We start from the raw sequence: 18,062 nt of genomic DNA on the forward strand, positions 1-18,062 counted from the left end.
AAGTTACGCAATATGAAACTAAACATTGAACAGCCTTGAAAAACTAAAAAAACTATATAATTTACAAAGTCAAGTTTTTTTGTTTCAAGATCTTTTTTAAAGGTTTAACGGACAATGGCATATGATTTATTTTATAAATAAAATTAATTGAGCAAACATTACGCTTTGACATTGGAAAATGTTTACATGTCAACAGTTAGTTAAACACCAGTCCGTTAAAAGATCAAGATCTTGTTGCAGAAGAAAACAATCATGTTCAAATTTTATTTTGTTTATAAACAACAAAAAAAGAAGAGAACCAAGATGGCTTCTTTGCAGGACACAAGACGTAACATATACCGGTGCAGAAAAAATATTATTTATACGAACCGTTTTTAAAAAGTTTGAATGAAAACTTACTTTATTTATCTTCTTAAGTAAAACATCATGACTGACTCTGTCAAATACTTCAGAAAAGTCAGTACAGAAAACATAATATTGTCAACCTTTCTCAAGTACTTAATTATTAAAAACGGTAAAGTTAGTTGCAGTGGATCTACCTGCTACAAAACCATGTTGGTATGGATAAATGAAAAGAAAAGGAGTTAATCTGTCATAGAAAAAAATTTGTAAATCGTGGCAATTGTACAAATTGGACGATAGAATGATTCATCTTGCCAACTTCCTGATTTGGAAGTAAGTGTGACTGTTGAACGTTTTCTAGTATTTAGAAACTCGCCATTTACAAGTGAACGATTATAAATAATTTTTAAAAGAACAGCCAATGTTTTCGCACACATTCGTAAAATGATCAGTGAAACTCGATCTACGTCACGTCCAGGTGTTTATCAGCCTTAAACTTAGACAACGCTAACTCAATCTGGGAAATGGAAAAACTTTAACTAACTATACATATTAATATTTTTATTTTAGGAGTTTGCATTATTTATAGACAGCTGTCAAAATAAACCGACTGAAAGTGTTTAGCAAACAAGTTACCTACAACAAAGATGTCAGAAACAGGGTTGCAGGTTTGGGAATTGAAAAATCATTAAATAATAAAAATTAATTCAGAAGTCACCAACAGACTTATGAGTTAAAAAAATTTAATTCACAAATCAACATTTAAATAAAGTTAGTTTAAACACAAGATCTTTAATATCTTTAAAAGATATTCCAGTCGAAAGTAATTTTTTAACAACTTTTAGTGGTATTTTATTTTTTAGAACATCACTTTGATTTCTTGTAAATAAAAGCGTCATTCTACGAGTTAAACAGATATTTGGATGAAACTTATTTTTCAGTTTTTAAAACTGCTATAATAAAAAAAAAGTATTTTTAAAAGATCAAATATTTAAATATGTAAATTAAAGCGTTTTCTCTGTCATTTGTCATTTAAACTGAAACCTAGATGTCTCTTGCATCAAATAAAAATGTCCCCCTATTTATTTTGACAAATCTGTCAATTCGAGCAAAAAGAAGAAAAAAAAAGAATTGAGCGAAAACTGAAAGAAAAACGAAAAAAATGAAAAGAGTTGGTTCAGAAAGTTCATTCAAGATCGAGCTTCTTCGCCACACAAATTTCAATTTTCTTTTATTAATTATACCCACAAAAGGGTAAACCCCAAAAAGTTTATAATTAATCAAAAAAAAAATTCAATATCTCTCAAAATATAAAACAATAATCTAATTTCCAATTAAACGTGTAATTAAATTCACCTCTAAAAAGAAAAACTACGTACTTGCATTTTATTTTTCGTCAGTTTACTTTCTCAATTTCTCTAAAGAAAAGTTCTTCAATTTTGCAAATTCTGACATTCAGATTCATTCAGAAATCAGAAAGACGAAACCAAAGAGGAAAAGGAAAAAATTTCCTGTTATTTGCATTTGTTCCCTTCTTCTAAGTTCTGTTCTGCTTCTTTCAAGTCTCAAGAAAGTGTAGCAAAAATCATTTCACGGTAATTTTATTTTTTGGTGATTGTGAATGTGATAGTTCGCCTTCGATTCGCAATTTTGTGTTTTTCTTTTGGATTAAGATCGAAAATAATAATTCAAGTTTAAAGAAAAAATTATAATTATAATTAAAAACTTATCAAGAAATAAAAGACACTGCTACACAAAAGATCGTGTAACAAAATAAAAATACAAATTAAATGGCCGAAGTTGCTAATTTGCCATCACAGGCGCCACCAGCTCCTCCATCATCGGAGCACTCTGCGGCTTCGCTTGTAGCTGCTGCCTCTGCTACTGCTACTGCTACGATTCCTGCTGATATACCAAATGAAAATCTTAAAAATGAGGTAATTTTATATATTTCCTATTTTCATATGTCTTCATAATCATTCGTTCTTTTCCTTGTTCTTTAAACAATATAATTATTCTACATACATATTAAAATATTATTAATTTGTCCGATTAGTCGCTCGTCGATGGCGATGGCGAAGCGATGCATGGTGTGAAAAATTTATCACACATCAAACGAAAATAAAACGTAGGTTAAATCAAAATGAAATTAAAAAGAAAAAAAGAAAAAATTACATAGGTATAGGTCTACCTATATAGGTTTTAGAGCTAGAGCACTCAGCAGGCTGAAGAAGGCTGAAAGCTGAAGGCAAGAAGTAGAAGTAGAAGTCGAGGCAAGACGAGAGAGTGCTGTGCTGTGGTGTTGTGTGCTGCACAATTAAAATGAAAGTTTGGCGGTGGCTGTCTCGTTTAATCATCCATCGGGCTGCTTTATTATGACCTCGATTCCAATTGCCATAAAATATATACGCGGCACTACTCGACACTCAGCACTCGACACTTCGACAATGGCAGTGGCAGATAGAAAGATGAAGACTTCTTTTCTTTCTTTTTTTTTAAGATTCTTTTTTCATTATTTTTCTGTTAAATTTTCGTCAGGTGAAAGAATGATTTTTTGATTTAAATTGGAATTGGAAATGGAATCGAATCGGAATCGGATGTGTGTCGTATCGGATTGCATTTCCACCTTTTTGGGTATTTATTTATTTGTTTTGTGTTTTTGTGCCGCCAGGTGAGAGCGCTCTATTAACATTCTAATGCAGTAGCGTACATTTTTGCAGTGGGAGAGATAGGCACCTAAGTCATGTTGAGAATAATTTTTGTGAGGTTTTCCTTAACTGGAACGATTTATTTAAAATTATGACAAACTTTCGTTAGAGGAATTTTTTGATGATATCAGAGCGGCAAATTATTTCCAGGTTATTTTATTCAATGATTAAGTAACCACCTTTTTTTGGTCAGTTCATTCAGTGGGGGAATCTTTAATCCTGAAAGCATAAATAATCATACAAATTTGTATGAAAATAGAAAATGCATCATTCTCTCAACAAACGTAGATAAAACCTGATTTTTTTTTATCTTGGGGTGGAAATAATAATATATGCAAGACCTGCTTTCTGTTTTCATTCATAAAAAGAACTCATTTACAATGCATAAAGATTCAAAATAATGGTAACTACGTCGTCATCGTTTTATGTTATTATCATATCAACATAGGTATTTTTAAACTAGATATTTACACTTGCGATGGCTTCCAAAAATAAAATAAATAATAAACATTCTCCTTTGAAGTCTGAAGTCTCAACTATTTATCGTCTTTGATGCGTGTGTTATTTTTGTCTCTTTCTCATGAAAACTTTACTCCTCGATTATTTTGTAAAAACTAGGTAAGGCGTGATATTCTGATATTCCTTGATGTGTTCTTTAAAGTATACTGGTTGGCAAAGTTTTTTCTCCTGCTCTTGCCAAAATATGAACTTTTAACGAAATTCTTACACGTTATAAACAAATTGTATTCCGAGCCAAAAACAGCTGTACGGGAGTCCCACATTAATCCGAGCTGGGCCCAATTTTATGTTTGGTTTACATTAATTCCCTTTTCCACTTGCTCTCCGAGGTAAAGTCAGAGCCTTTGGCGATGAACTTGATATTGCATACTGTAGCAATAGTCCTTTGAATCTAATTTCATATATTAACTATGATGTTCACTTACTAAGATTTTGGTTTGCTAAACATGAGTTTAGCAGCAACACAAAGTCAATGTTTTTCAGCCTAAGAGGTAGTATTTCTCCAGACATACCAATAATTTTTCATTCTCACGATAGCATCAGTCATAAGTTACTTTATGGTGAATGTAATGGTCACCATACTCAATCATACCATTGCAATGATAGCTGTTTTGAAATTGAAAAAGTTGAAGATTTTAAGTACCTCGGCATTTAAAACCTTAACTGGGACAAACAAATTGCTATTTTAAAAAACTATCTTCTACCTGAAAAAAACATTGCTCTTCCAATTTGTTGAAGATGGTATATTTTGGAATTTTGTATACAAAGTTGCAACATGGAATGCCCGTGTTAGGATGGTGCATGTGTCAACAAACTACAACAACTCACCGTTATTCAAAAATCAGCTATACGTAACGTTTGTAAACCCATCGTTTAAAATCATCAATAGAACTTTTTAGGTCCTTAAAAATTCTTCCCGTTAGACACTTATATTTTTTTTAAGTTTTAAAAATGCTTTTTTAAAAAGCTGGATATTTGGAAAGTCCGATTTTCGACATACGAAGTCTTAGAAGTTTTATTTTGTGAATATCCCATATTTTCGTACGATAAGCTACAAAAACTCCTAATTATTTGCTTCCTGCAAACTTTTTAATACGCTTCCTATAGAAGTCCGTAAATTAAGCATTATTTTCGCGTTTTTAAAAGAAATAAAGTTAAGTTTCAGCAAACAATATTGATTTGTTTGCTGAAACTTAACTTTAAAAAAGATTTTTAGTTTTCAAATTTCTTTTCGCTAAAACAATTTTTATTGTTCTAATGCATAATTCTCAATGTATAATTTATATTAATTTTTTTTCTTCCATTATATTTTTTGTAGCCCCACCACTGTTTTTAAAAAAAATTGTTTTCACTAACTATTCTTATTATGCAATATTATTGTTAACTATGCCTACATATGTATTCGAGCGCAATGTAATATATAAATTCATTAATAAGAATAAAGAACTTATCTATCTAACTGATACTGAAGTAAAACAAGGTTGCCTTCTAAATGCACTTTTGTTTTCACTCTATATTCATTACGTGGAGGACTATTTTTTTTTACATTTCAGAATTTTCAGAAAGTAGTAAGCTTATAGCAAGCGTCAAACTACGATCAGAGGTTTATCATAAGTGCATGTGTTAGTTGTTAGTAAAAAATAATACAATTATAGCCTTACACACGCACTATTACAGAACAAAAAATAAAATGAGAACGTTTACGATAATGAAGCACTGGTTTTAAACAATGATTTTAATCCCATCTTCTTTAGATTTAAATCTATCTATGAACACTTTTCCTTGTGAAATACGTTTCACTGATTTAAAAATCAATGTTCTTTTGTTTGCAGATGATCTTGTGATACTTTCTAAATCTCCTAGCGAAATACTGCAATGAATATGGACTTAACATAAACTTCAACAAATAAAGTAATGGTCTTTAGATCAGCAGTTAGCCTAAACATGCAGTACTGTGCAAGACAATTGCAACTAGAACCTCCAACATTATACATACATTAAAAAAAATTGTTTAGAAAATCAAATAGGCAAATTCTTTATTTGGATTTCTAAACTTTTTTGATATTATCTTATAATTGTTGGAAAAAAATGAACACTCTTCACTTAAACAAAAAATAAATAACTAAATACTATCATAGTTGGTAAAATTGCAACATATAACTTAGACCTCACTTCTTAATTTCAAACTATTGTCTTTCTTCAAGGCAAGGAAATGTTAATATTTAATTGCGTACCATTTATTTTATATAATAATAATTTATAAAGTTATTAATAATCGTTCTTGGAATGTCATTCCACTGCCTATGAATTCCAGCGAATGTGTCAATTTTGTGCTTAAAAATGTTGCTCCCAATTCTTCTTTTCACAATTTCTCACTGGGTTTAGGTCTATGGATTGGACTGGCCATGGTAAAACCCCAATATTTTGTTCTGTAATCCACTTTGTGTGTCAAATTCGACTTATGCTTGGGATCATTGTCGTGTTGGAACGTCCATTTCCCAATGGGCATAAGTAAGCATGGTGTTACAAAGATGTCTACATAGTCTTCAGACTTTATACACTTGTCGAATTTGCCCTATTCCTTGGCCAGAGAAGCAGTCCAAGACCAAAATTGAACCACATCCATGTTTGACCGTCCCTTTAGTGTATTTTTGTGTGATTCTCTCACCTCTTGGCCTTCTTACATGATGTTTTCCAACCGATCCGTGCATATTGAACTTTGATTCGACAGAAATCAAGACCGTTTCCCATTTTTTGGGACTCCAATTGAGATACGTAACATGGCGCAACATCTTTTTAAAAAATCCAATTGACCTCTCAGCCAAGTATAAAATATTCCCTGCCGTGGTTAAATTAAATTGGAAAGAAAGAATTGCAGTTTTGAACAATTTCCACTACAAAGACCTTTTATAACTAATTGAAAGAAATTTCAAATCATAAAATATTACTGGTAAAGTGATAACAGACTTTATGTGAATAACTTTTGAAAACTATTATATCAACAACATTATGTAAATAGCTGACGGCAAAGCCATAGCTTTAAAATGTATATAATTGTAACGCATGGAATGAGGAAATCGGAAAGAAATAAACTCATTACAATCAACTGCTGTCAAAACAAAAACTTGCACCACTTAAAATCGTTAACTTTATGAAGTAAAAAAAGTGATTTCATAAAGGCTATTTCAATAATAATTAGACAACTTTTTTTCAAATAAATCGCAAACTATTTGAGAACTTTATTAACAGCTTGAAGTACCTACAACCAAAACACTTATGAATAGAACCCGACTTCATTCAAAATACCACTGTGGTTAATTTCATTCGGCTAAAAACGCGTGTTTTGATTATTGACGAACCCAATCAGCCAAAAATGAAGTTTGGACTCAAACTTCGGTAGAATTTTGTTTATAATTAGCTGACGTTGCTCGTTCGTTTACTTTCCTTTGTTGAAAATATTGAGTCGGTCCTTCATGGTTCCACACAACAAAAAAAAGCCAAATCTGTCAAACCACAATGTGCCGATTAGATTTCAAAGACAACTGATAACAGATTTTGGAATAAGGTTAATTTTCGAAAAACAGATTAACCAATGATGCCTCCACTCCCGCTGTTCACTTTTTTTATTAGGATGATTTCCAAAGCACAAGATGTGAACTGATACCGGCCTAAACTTTTAAGCACGAAGCAGTTTTGAGTATCAAAATAACCTATGATTTAAAAAAAAAACACTTAAAACACCAGCCTTTATATTGTGGCAGAAATTAAGCTCGTTTTGTTCGTTGGGTACGTAACTTAGCTAGCATGACCCAAGAAAAATCGGCTTGTAGTCCTTATAGTATAAAATAAACAGCATTTAGAGTGATGGTTAGTATGTTGCACTGTCATATCATTGTGTTCAATCCCTGACTATGTCACCTAACAGGTACTACCATTATGAACTATTGAAAAATCCTCAAAGACTAACTTTTGTTATAAAAATGGGATTTCTTAATAAATCATTCGAGTTTTATAGTTTCATTCCTAGTCCACATCAATAGTTAAGCTTTGTAAGTCATAAGTACTTTGTTTTTTTTTTTCGATTTGAGCCTGACAGTCTAAGCATATATTTTACCCCAAAATTCTCTGGGTAATCTGTCTTAAAAAACCTACATTCTCTCTCCTCATGTTCAAAGTGTTAAACCATCCCTAATGCCGCTTTTTGTGAATGGTAGTGAATTACAGATCATTTTGTGTTAATGATCATGTAACCGAAGATGTAAGAAATTTGTCACCCTTCTTTCGAATCTTTATCTAGTCTTAAAGGCTTCATTTGTCCAAAACTCGAGTATAATTCATATAAAATGGTAGGCCACAAACAAATAGCTGCAAGCTCTGCTATTCGCCCCAAAGCTTCGTCGCAGTGGATTAACAACAACATTGGCCACTTCGTAATTCTTAGGTATTTAGGATCAATTCCAAATCACACAGACTGCACCATCCCCAGAACTGCACTTCGACAGAAACTTCCAGATTTCTATACCTTCCAGATCTTTCTGGGAGGATAGGGCATTCCTGGAAGATGAGTCAATCCATTTCTATAAAGATGGTTCAAAAACAAAAGAAGGGGTTGTTTGAGGTATGTACTCTGAACGACTGGAATTAAGTCTCTCATTCTGCCTGCCCAATCATTGTAGGGTGTTCCAGGTGGAACTTTTGGCGATAAAAGAAGTTTTGTCCTAGCTTAAAGAAAACGTGATATCAACATCTGATATCCTCTGCTAGGTGCCGGCCCATAGAGACATTCCAGGAAGAAGGCAACCACCAGGTGGAACAATATAAACACGTGTCAGGCTAACACTAGATTTAAAGCGATCAAGGTGTTTGCTATCTCTAAGCATGTAAGTTCGATAATGGGTGTTATAACCAGGCACTGTATACTAGGAAAGTTCGTCACGTGGGTAAGAAGCTGTATAAATGAGGCCCTGCTCTAGCTCAAAAACGCAAGAATTACCTTAAAAAATTCTTTTACGATCTAAACGATTTAAATCATATCAGCAAATCAGCCTCTCACGTTTCGTAAGGGATTTAAACTGGTTCCATTGAGCTTAGGATGAAGCCTCAAAATGCATGTGGTATTACAATGGGCCATTAAACTGGAATAAGTGTGTCCGAGACAGCCACTTTAACCTAATCTAACCTACATTGTGTTTCTTATCCTATATCATCCGAGGGACTATAACTTATTTGTTCGAAAAATTTAGCTGTGAGCATGAATGCCACCAATTAGATGAACATTCGATCTCAAGCAAAAGTGGACGTAGTAGAAGGCAGTGTTCAAATAAGTCCACATAACTCTGTTCGCCTTCGGGTCGGTCACAGCAACTAGGTATTTCACGAAGTTCAGTTGATCGTATTTTGAACAAAATTAACTCCATCTGCAGCCTTGTAAGATTCAATTGACAAAAGAATTGAAGCGAACAGCTCAAAGGACATTTACTTGACAGTATTTTCTATCAATTAAGTTAGATATGTAGATTTTTAAGAATGTGATGTTCTGCTAGGACAACCTTCTTTACTTAAACTATTACTTTACTTTTAAACACGGACCTAATATAATTGTCCTTGTTATTTGGTCGCAATTTCTATAACAAATTTTATTTTGAAATATCCAATCCCAAGAGTTTACAACTGATTTCAATTTCGGAAGTCCTATCAATTGTTGATATCATTATTATTATGTTATTCCCACTATTGTATTATTTTTTTAGCGTACATCAACCTTTTATTTCAATATTCAGAATCTCAAGCAAAATTTGCATCGGTATCGAATTTCAACTTAGAATGTTTGCTAATGCGTCTTTGTTGTTGTCTTTTCCTCGTGAATTCTATTGTTTAAACGCGCCTCCTCTTTGCATCAAAGGAAGTGCAATTTCAATTCTTTTTTTTGTCTTATATAACCTTAAGGCCAAATAAATTTGTGTTTATCTCCTTGAAATCTCTTTAATCCCTAACCTGTCATACAAAACTACACGATCAAAACATATGCAAAAATAAAATTTAAAATTAACCCTTGATTAATGTACAACTACAAATATTCTTATTTTTATCACCCACAAAAAAAAATAAAGGTAAATGATTTATCTTCAACTGCTCAGCTGGGAACATCGCCGAATCAGGAAAAATCAAGTAATTCTCATCATCATGATTCTGAGTATGACACAGCTAGTGACCTCGAAGGTGGCACTCATGACGACTATGAAGACGATGATGATAACGATGAAGAAGGCGACGAAGAAGATGATGATGACGATGATGATAGTGTTGAAGAAGTCGGAAATAGTGACACGGATAGTGTTGAATTTGATGCTGAAAGACAACGTGGCGATGGGCAGGAACAAGCTGATTATACTAAGAAAGTAGATGAAGATCGAAGCAATCCACAATATATACCTAAGAAGGGAACTTTCTACGAGCACGATGATCGTACTGCTGATGAACCGTGAGCGACTTAAACAAATAAATATATATTATTTTTGTTTGTTTTTTTGGGAAGATGTAATTTTTTTTTCTGAATTCAGGGAAGGTCAACCGTCTCAAGACAAAGCTGAGACAACTGAAGTTGGAGGAGAAAATAAGTCAACTTCGCCGACAACAATTTCTCAGGCTTCAAAAACTATGAAAAAATGGCAACCAGCATCTGGAGTGGATCGTTGGTCTCATGATCGTTTTGTTGCTGGCGAACAAGCACCCAAATCGCGAACAGAACTTGTGTCTGCATACGGGTAAGTTTTTCTTTTTTATATTTTCTATCCAAAGGGAATTTTTTAGGAGAAACTATTAAAGATTTTTTCTTTACTTTAGGAGAAATAATTATATAATTTCCCATAGCTTTAAGACCATCAGCACATGAGGCTGAAACATTTCTTCTTAGTCTCCAACGTCATTTCTACATTTAAGACGGCCTCCTTTGTTTTGCAATTTTTTGATGGGCTCAGCATTTTCCTTAAACTTTTTCCTACTGCATTTTTGCAATTTTTGCACCAATATTAAAGTATCATCAGCAAAGGTTGCAGTGATAGAGTTTATGTTAACTGGAACATCCGTTGTATAGGTATATAAAATATACAATGTTGGCCCTAGGACACTCCCTTGTTGTAACCGGCTTCAATTTTAATTTTTCGTAATCTTGGAGTGTACTCTGAACGGCCAAAACTAAGTCTCTTATTCCATGCGGAATTTTTGTCTATAGAAGAAATCTTGACCTGGCTGAAATAAAACGTGATGTTAACATTTGATATCCAGATTTTTTCAAATATTCAAAACGCTATTTAATCTCTTGACTCTGTTCGTACAGATTCTTTAAGAGTCCATAACTTTGGATCATCTCTAACATAAATAGTGCGGCAGTTCAACATTCACCTTTGCTAGATACCGGGTCATAGAGACAGAGACATTCCAGAAAAATATTAAGCAAATGAACTGGCTACATTGAACACTTCAAAAACATCATTAACATTAACATTAACATTAACATTAACATTAACATTAACATTAACATTAACATTAACATTAACATTAACATTAACATTAACATTAACATTAACATTAACATTAACATTAACATTAACATTTACATTTACATTTACATTAACATTAACATTTACATTAACATTAAAATTAACATTAACATTAACATTAACATTAACATTAACATTAACATTAACATTAACATTAACATTAACATTAACATTAACATTAACATTAACATTAACATTAACATTAACATTAACATTAACATTAACATTAACATTAACATTAACATTAACATTAACATTAACATTAACATTAACATTAACATTAACATTAACAATAACAATAACAATAACAATAACATTAATATTAACATTAACATAGCCATCTGTTAGGCTCCGGAAAACATTTGGTGCTTAATATCACTAAGCTGATTGCATATAAGTTCGTTAATTGGTATCAGAACCAAACACGCGGCTCGACGTATTCTGAAATAAATTGCAAAAGATGTATGGACGAAGATTAGAAGGAAACATTACCTTTCCTGCTCTGTAAATACACTGCTCGAGCTAAAAAACGAAAGACCCACATAGGAAAATTCTTTTATAAAGATCTAAACGATCTCAAACACACTTATATCATCGGTCTTTTACTTCACGTAAGGAATTCTCATTTGTTTTATTGAGCTTAGGAGAAAGTGTGTCTTATTCCATCCCGGACAGCCACTTCAACCTCACCGAACATAACTTAGTAACCTTGAGTCCGTTTGTAAGATAAGATTTCAGTATTTCTTAGTAATGCCTTGTAAGGTCCTTATGAACTTTTTACTCAAGTCCCAAGTGCCAAATCTTATCGTGAAATGTTTATTTCAAAATAAAAACTGATAGATAGATAGATTGATATATTTCTTTCAAAGTAATTTTGATTACATATTTAGCGTACAATCCTTTTAAGGTATGGCCTTGGCCGTCACCTTAGATGGCAAGTAAAATAATATTTTCTGAAAACAATTTATGATAATACTTTTTTTATTCAAGAAACTATTTTTCTTTTTAAATAAATATTTAGTACATGGGTTGGGTATTTTTTGTTTTTGATAAACTTTTTTTTTAAATTTTTCTGCTATTATTTTGGCGGCTTCCATCCTTCACATACATTCTAATAATTGTTGTTCTCTCTAATGTTATTTTCGAGCTGTCGGACAAAACCCTTCTTATCTCACTGAGAACCGGGCATATTGCTATAAAATGGAATACATCCTCTCGTGATCCAAGGTAACATAAAGCGCGAAATAAAGGAAGATCATCCCTGTGTGGTTTGAAATTCAAGTTAATCAGTTCTCCTCTTGCTCTAAAAATGGTTGATATATTGAAGGTACTATTTTGATACCGAAAATAATTGGATTCATTTGAGTCATAATTAAGTGTGCAGTAATATCGTCTATAAAGAGATGACTGCGCTTGCTCTTTAAACTCCTCTCTTAGTTTTTCATCCAGTCTCCTTATGAAAACATACAAATTCTGTCTCCAAGCATGCATATTAGCAACCGTAACTTTTAGATCCAGGTTGTATCTTCTTGCCAAAAGTTGCCACTTTTTTAAAGCAAAGATTTGGAAGAGATAGCATGCGTTACAACAAGCCTAGTCAGACGGTTAGATGGCTGCGACATTGCTTTCATTATATAATTTAAGTGAAACTTCAAGGTTGCAGTAAATAATGGCGACAATCCCGTTTCTAATAAAAGCATATAGTTTGGACTGTTCGAAGGGAGTTTGTACAATATCTTGAGAAAAAATCTAAGTAATTTTTAAACTTCTTCATTTTGGTCGTAACCCAAAACCTGAACAGCGTAAAACATGACATAGAAGTCGCATCAAAAAGTGTATGCTTTGCACTTAAACTGATTTCAGTTCTGTTAAAGCTTGTTGGAAAGGTGACTTGTCAGAGATAAATTAGATGATATTTTCATGCCAAGATATTTGAATTCCTTGACGATTTCAATATCTTCACCAGCAAATTGCCACTTTTCATTTTGGGCATACCGTCCACCGGCCTTTCGAAATATCATTATTTGGGACTTACTCAATTTCACCGTGAGATTCCATTTTGCGCAGTATTCTTCCAGGTCCAAAATCATGCGACTTAGTCCTTGAGTCGTGTCCAATAAGAGAACAATATCATCAGCATACATGAGCATTTTAATTTTCCTTCCAGCCCACAAAATTCCACCGCAAAGCACATCATTCAGGTCGTCAAGAAATAGAATGAACAAAAGAGTACTTAGAACACACCCCTGTTTTACTCCCATGTATCCAAACTGATTAATCCGAATAAGTCTTCTTTCTTCCATTACCTTACTGAGCCATTTCAGTACCAAATCTTCTTAATCTTATGCCATGATTGCTATAAGTGATATTGGTCTCTGAAATGTTTCTTATATTTTGGTCTTTAATTCTTTGATTTGATACATATCTTAAGTGAAGCCATGCATTTATTATAACTATAAAGAAGCTTCTGAAAACTATTTCTTTTAAAATTTGAGCAGTTTCTAGATCTTTTATTAGATAACTTCAAGCTTCTTACTTTTTAGAGCGAAAAAAAAAGAATTTCATATTCGTCATTTCTTTAAACAAACTAAAGAGGATATGTAGCTGCATAAGCTTGGAATTGTTTGAATACAATCGCAAGACGTTTAGCTTTTTGTTTCAGGTTGTTTGCGATCAATTTACCATCAAGAGATCTTACTGGCGAGCTTTGTGTCTTATGTCTTTTATGACGCTTTACTGATTCTTTTTCTTAACCAGTTTTATCATCTTCAAAATCTCCAGCTTGTCATTTTCTCTTCTCTTTTTTTCAAAAACACCTTCTTTGTTTCGACAGGAGAATGTTAATTTTGTTTCTCTTTTTTTCTAAATAGTTGAGTAAGTAATCTGTTGCATTTGATGGAAGTCTTCAGGTATTAAGCTTTTATGTATGCCATTGTCTTTTAATAGAAGTGTTTGATCCGAAAATTGTAATTCCCACAACTTAAAATAATGTAATGCTATGTATTATATAATGCAGACCATTTACCTGCTTTTTACAAATTCTGTAAACTTGCAGAGTCGAGAAGTTGTAAAGAATCTTCATTCTTGTTTGCTGAGAAAGCTCAATATGCATGTTTTTTCTATCATAGACTAATAGTACTAGTTTTTTGGCAACTCTTCGGTCAGTTTTTTTAAATCTTTTTCTATTTTGGAAAAAACCGGAGTTCTATGTTTTGTTACCTCTAAAATGGAATCTATTAAGTTATCTTAGCGTTGGTTTTCAAAACTGTTTACCCCTGGCATCAGTAAAGGATCTCCTTCGATTCCTTTGGGACCGATCAAAAAAAGTTGGATGATAATTTTACTCAAGAATCTAAAACAATTAATTTAAAAAAATCATTACAATTAACAAAATTTCAGCTATGACATCAGAGATGAGGATGGTCCGCCAAGAGCGCGCAGACGTCGCCGATATGCTCGCGGTCCAAGTAAATACTCGCGAAATTGGGAAGACGAAACAGCCTACATTAAGGCTAGCAATGCCCAAAGAAAACCACCGCGTCCTGAAGACTTTCCAGCCCTGGAAGAAAGGCAAAAAGCCCGCAAGTCGCGAAGCTATCGTGATGAAAAGGAGAATCGTTTCGATCGGCCACAAACTGATCGAAATCGTATTGCAGCAGCAGCTGGCGGCGGTGGCGGAGGTGGTGTACAACAAATCCCCAACAGAGGAGAGAACAAAGAACCAATTAGACGCAGCACGGGCAACACGAAACATGTTCGTCCCGGCGGCAGACAACACGGTATGGAATTCAAGAACAAAAATCGCTCCCACACTGGCCATATGAATTCAAATCGAGGAAGCAATAACATCGACAGAGATGGTGTCAATATAACGCGTTCAATTGTTAATAACCAAGCTGTTGACCAATCGTCCATTGTAGAATCATCGAATTTCCAAAAGACATCTTCGAATACAAATAACAAAGGCATAAATATGCAACAAACAGTCAAGGTAGTAAATCAACAGTCATATAATGGCTATGAGCAGCAGCAAGGCCAAGCCGTGCACAAGTCTCAACAACAAATCAATAATGCTAGTGGCAGTGGATATAATTCACGAGATGTAAACGAGAAGTTCACAAACAATCACAGCACTCAGAGCCCTCGGCCGGTGACAACTCCAAGTTCGAATTTGTCTGCTCGTTTGCAACAGGCGCAGAATCGCAACGATCCCAGCCATGTTGGCAGCGTCCAGATGCATACATTGGCCAATCAACACAGTCCACAAGTTCCAAATCAGAATGCTATGCAAAACAACATAGTTGACATTCAACACCAGCAGCAGCAGCAACAACAGATGCAGCAGGTTGTCAATCAGCAAGAACAAGCGCGATCAAAGAGATATTCCAGCTTAAGACAGAGGACACAACATGAGACTGCCGGACCCGTGCCTAGTAATCCACACTTAGATCAACATACTCTTCAGCAGTTGCAGATGCAACACGAAGCACAGCAGCAACAGCAGCAGCAACACCAACAGATAACATCGAACGTCCACCCACCACCACAGCAGTTGATAATGCAGGAGCAGCAATTGCTGCAGGCTAACTTGATGCAGCTTTATCATCAGGAGAATCTTCAGGCCCAGATGCAGGCTCTGCAAGTGTCCAGCTTGCCGCCAGCTGCAGCCCCGCAGCCACCAACTGCTGCAAAACAGCCTTACGCAACAATACCACAGCAATACGCTGCTGGAACTTCTGGGCCACCGGCAGCGACCTACTACACACCATCCACGCCCGATTACAGCTCGCCACCGCCTGCAGCTGTGCCTAGCCAACAACTACAGTACACACAGCCACCGGCTGCATTCCTGCAGTCGCAGACCGCAGCGGCTCCACTTGCCTTTAATCCGACCGCAACGCAGCAGCCTCTCAGCCAGAACGCAATGGCACCTCCCATAGCCGCTTCAACCCCAGCTCAGGTACCACCAGGCAGTGTTAGTTATGTTCAGGCGGCTCCCCCGAATCCATCGACAGCACCCTCCACTTCTTATCCCAACTACACCAATTACACCCCCAACTTCAACACGGTTGGGGGCACAACATATTTCGTTCCTACACCGCAGCCGACTGCTCGTCCACCAGTACTGCCTCAAAGAAGACCCACAAACGCTATACCAATTCTACCGCCATCCGAAAAGAAACGTACCGCAGATAACAAGCAGCAGCAGCAAGATGAAGACTCAAAGACCAACAGTTCCACTTCAACGGCAGCGTCAGCCAATGCTCCCATTGGCAGTGCCGAGAACATCGATCACATTTTGGACAACATGTTTGTACAGCGAGCGCCATACCAACCTCAAACTCGCAAGAGTGCTTCTCCACCCAGTGACGATCCGAGCAAGGGCTCCAACACCTCGGCAGCAGCTGTAGGCGCAGCAGCAGGTGCAGCCGATCCGTCCTCTGTTGGTAAATCCCGGACACACGAATCATCTTCTGTAGGTATCCCAAGCACATTACCATAACATCACTCAGAGCTTAAATCCTTTTCCAAATCTTTTCTAATTGCTTGTTTTCATAAATTTAGAATGCATCTCAGTTGGACAATGAATCGTCATCAGCTGCAGCGGCAGCTTCTAAGCAGTTGTCAGCAGTGCCAGATGCCAATACTCAGAATATGGTTGTAAACAATTCCGAATCTGGTGCTGGCGTCGTCCTCGCCACCGCCGGTGAATCTACTATTGGAAAGCAGTCAGCCATTGTTCCGCCGCAGTAGGAGTTAATTATTATGCAACGTTTTTGTTTGGATTATTTTAAAAATCATGTTTAATATTTTTTCTCTTAATTTTCTCTTACTTCTTTCTCATTGTTTTATTTTCCACTCTACATTTATTATCTCCTTCCCTGTCTCCGCCCCTTTGCTGTTTATAACTTAAATTCCTTGGATTATTTTTATTGAATTGTTGAAATTTAGATCATACTATAAAATTGTATCTTTTTATGCGTTAAGCATATAAAACCATGCAATAACCTATTATTTTCCTTTTAAATTGAATTAAACAAAAATTATAAATATATATATGAATTTTAGAGTTTAGGGACAGACAAACAAAATAATATTGTTTAAATATAAAATTTTAAACAGATAAATTTTAAACTTCAAAATGAAATGAATAGAAAAAAAAACATAAATTATAACAAAAATAAATACTTATTAGAATTTAAAATAGAAATATAGATACAAATTATGTATTTAAAAATGAAAATAAGCAAACAAGAAAAACAAAAAAATAATGAACAAAAATTGGATATTTGCGAGAAAGCATTTAATGTTATCATCTATTCTTTATTTTAATTTTTAAATATAATTTATTTTTATCATGAAATAAAATTCAAACTGAATTCTTTTAATAAAAATCTTTTAATACAAAAACAAAAATCATTTTGGATTTTAACAACACAAATGTTAAGTCGACGCGACCGACGTTCAACTCAAATTCAAAAAGGTTTTAAAATTTCATTTCAACTTAAAGATTTTTTGATTTTTGGAGGAACTATATGGTTTCTATATTTTCAAGTAGATTTTAAATAGCAAACAAATAAAACTTATTCAAATTCAAAGTTATGGGGCTGATAGAGAAGTTAGTTAAAAAACAAATAACAATCAGAACAAAGGAAGTCATAGTAGCCAATACGCGTTTTCCACACATCAACATCCACAAAGGAACTTAGTTCACCAGACCAATTTACCGTCAAATAGATTGACCATATTGCGATCGACGCTAGACACGCTTCCAGCATCATGAATGTCCGACTTTTCCGGGGAGCTAACACCGACTCGAAACACTACCTCATTGTAAGCACTTCTTGTTTCCAGACCTAGGACGAAATAGGGAGATGCTGCGAGAAGATTCAAAGTTGAACGGTTACAATCGCAAGAGATCGAGAAATCCTTC

At 34.4% G+C, this 18,062-nt stretch overlaps 1 protein-coding gene across 2 annotated transcripts; it reads left to right on the forward strand.

Moving 5' to 3' along the window:
• Window positions 1-1,499: 1,499 nt before the first annotated feature.
• Window positions 1,500-17,523, forward strand: LOC129938694 (protein CASC3). Of its 2 annotated transcripts, none has more exons than XM_056046389.1 (5): window positions 1,500-2,279; window positions 9,680-10,050; window positions 10,130-10,333; window positions 14,528-16,608; window positions 16,694-16,863. In XM_056046389.1, exons 1-5 carry the CDS (start codon window positions 2,133-2,135, stop codon window positions 16,714-16,716), a joined length of 2,826 nt encoding a protein of 941 aa, XP_055902364.1. In that variant the 5' UTR covers window positions 1,500-2,132; the 3' UTR covers window positions 16,717-16,863. The 2 variants fall into 2 exon arrangements, with proteins under 2 accessions (XP_055902364.1, XP_055902362.1); XM_056046387.1 differs by having other exon boundaries at window positions 1,502-2,279; window positions 14,528-16,604; window positions 16,694-17,523.
• Window positions 17,524-18,062: the final 539 nt, after the last annotated feature.

This window comes from Eupeodes corollae, chromosome 1 (genome assembly GCF_945859685.1).
Source record: "Eupeodes corollae chromosome 1, idEupCoro1.1, whole genome shotgun sequence".
In the NCBI taxonomy this organism is placed as follows: domain Eukaryota; kingdom Metazoa; phylum Arthropoda; class Insecta; order Diptera; family Syrphidae; genus Eupeodes; species Eupeodes corollae.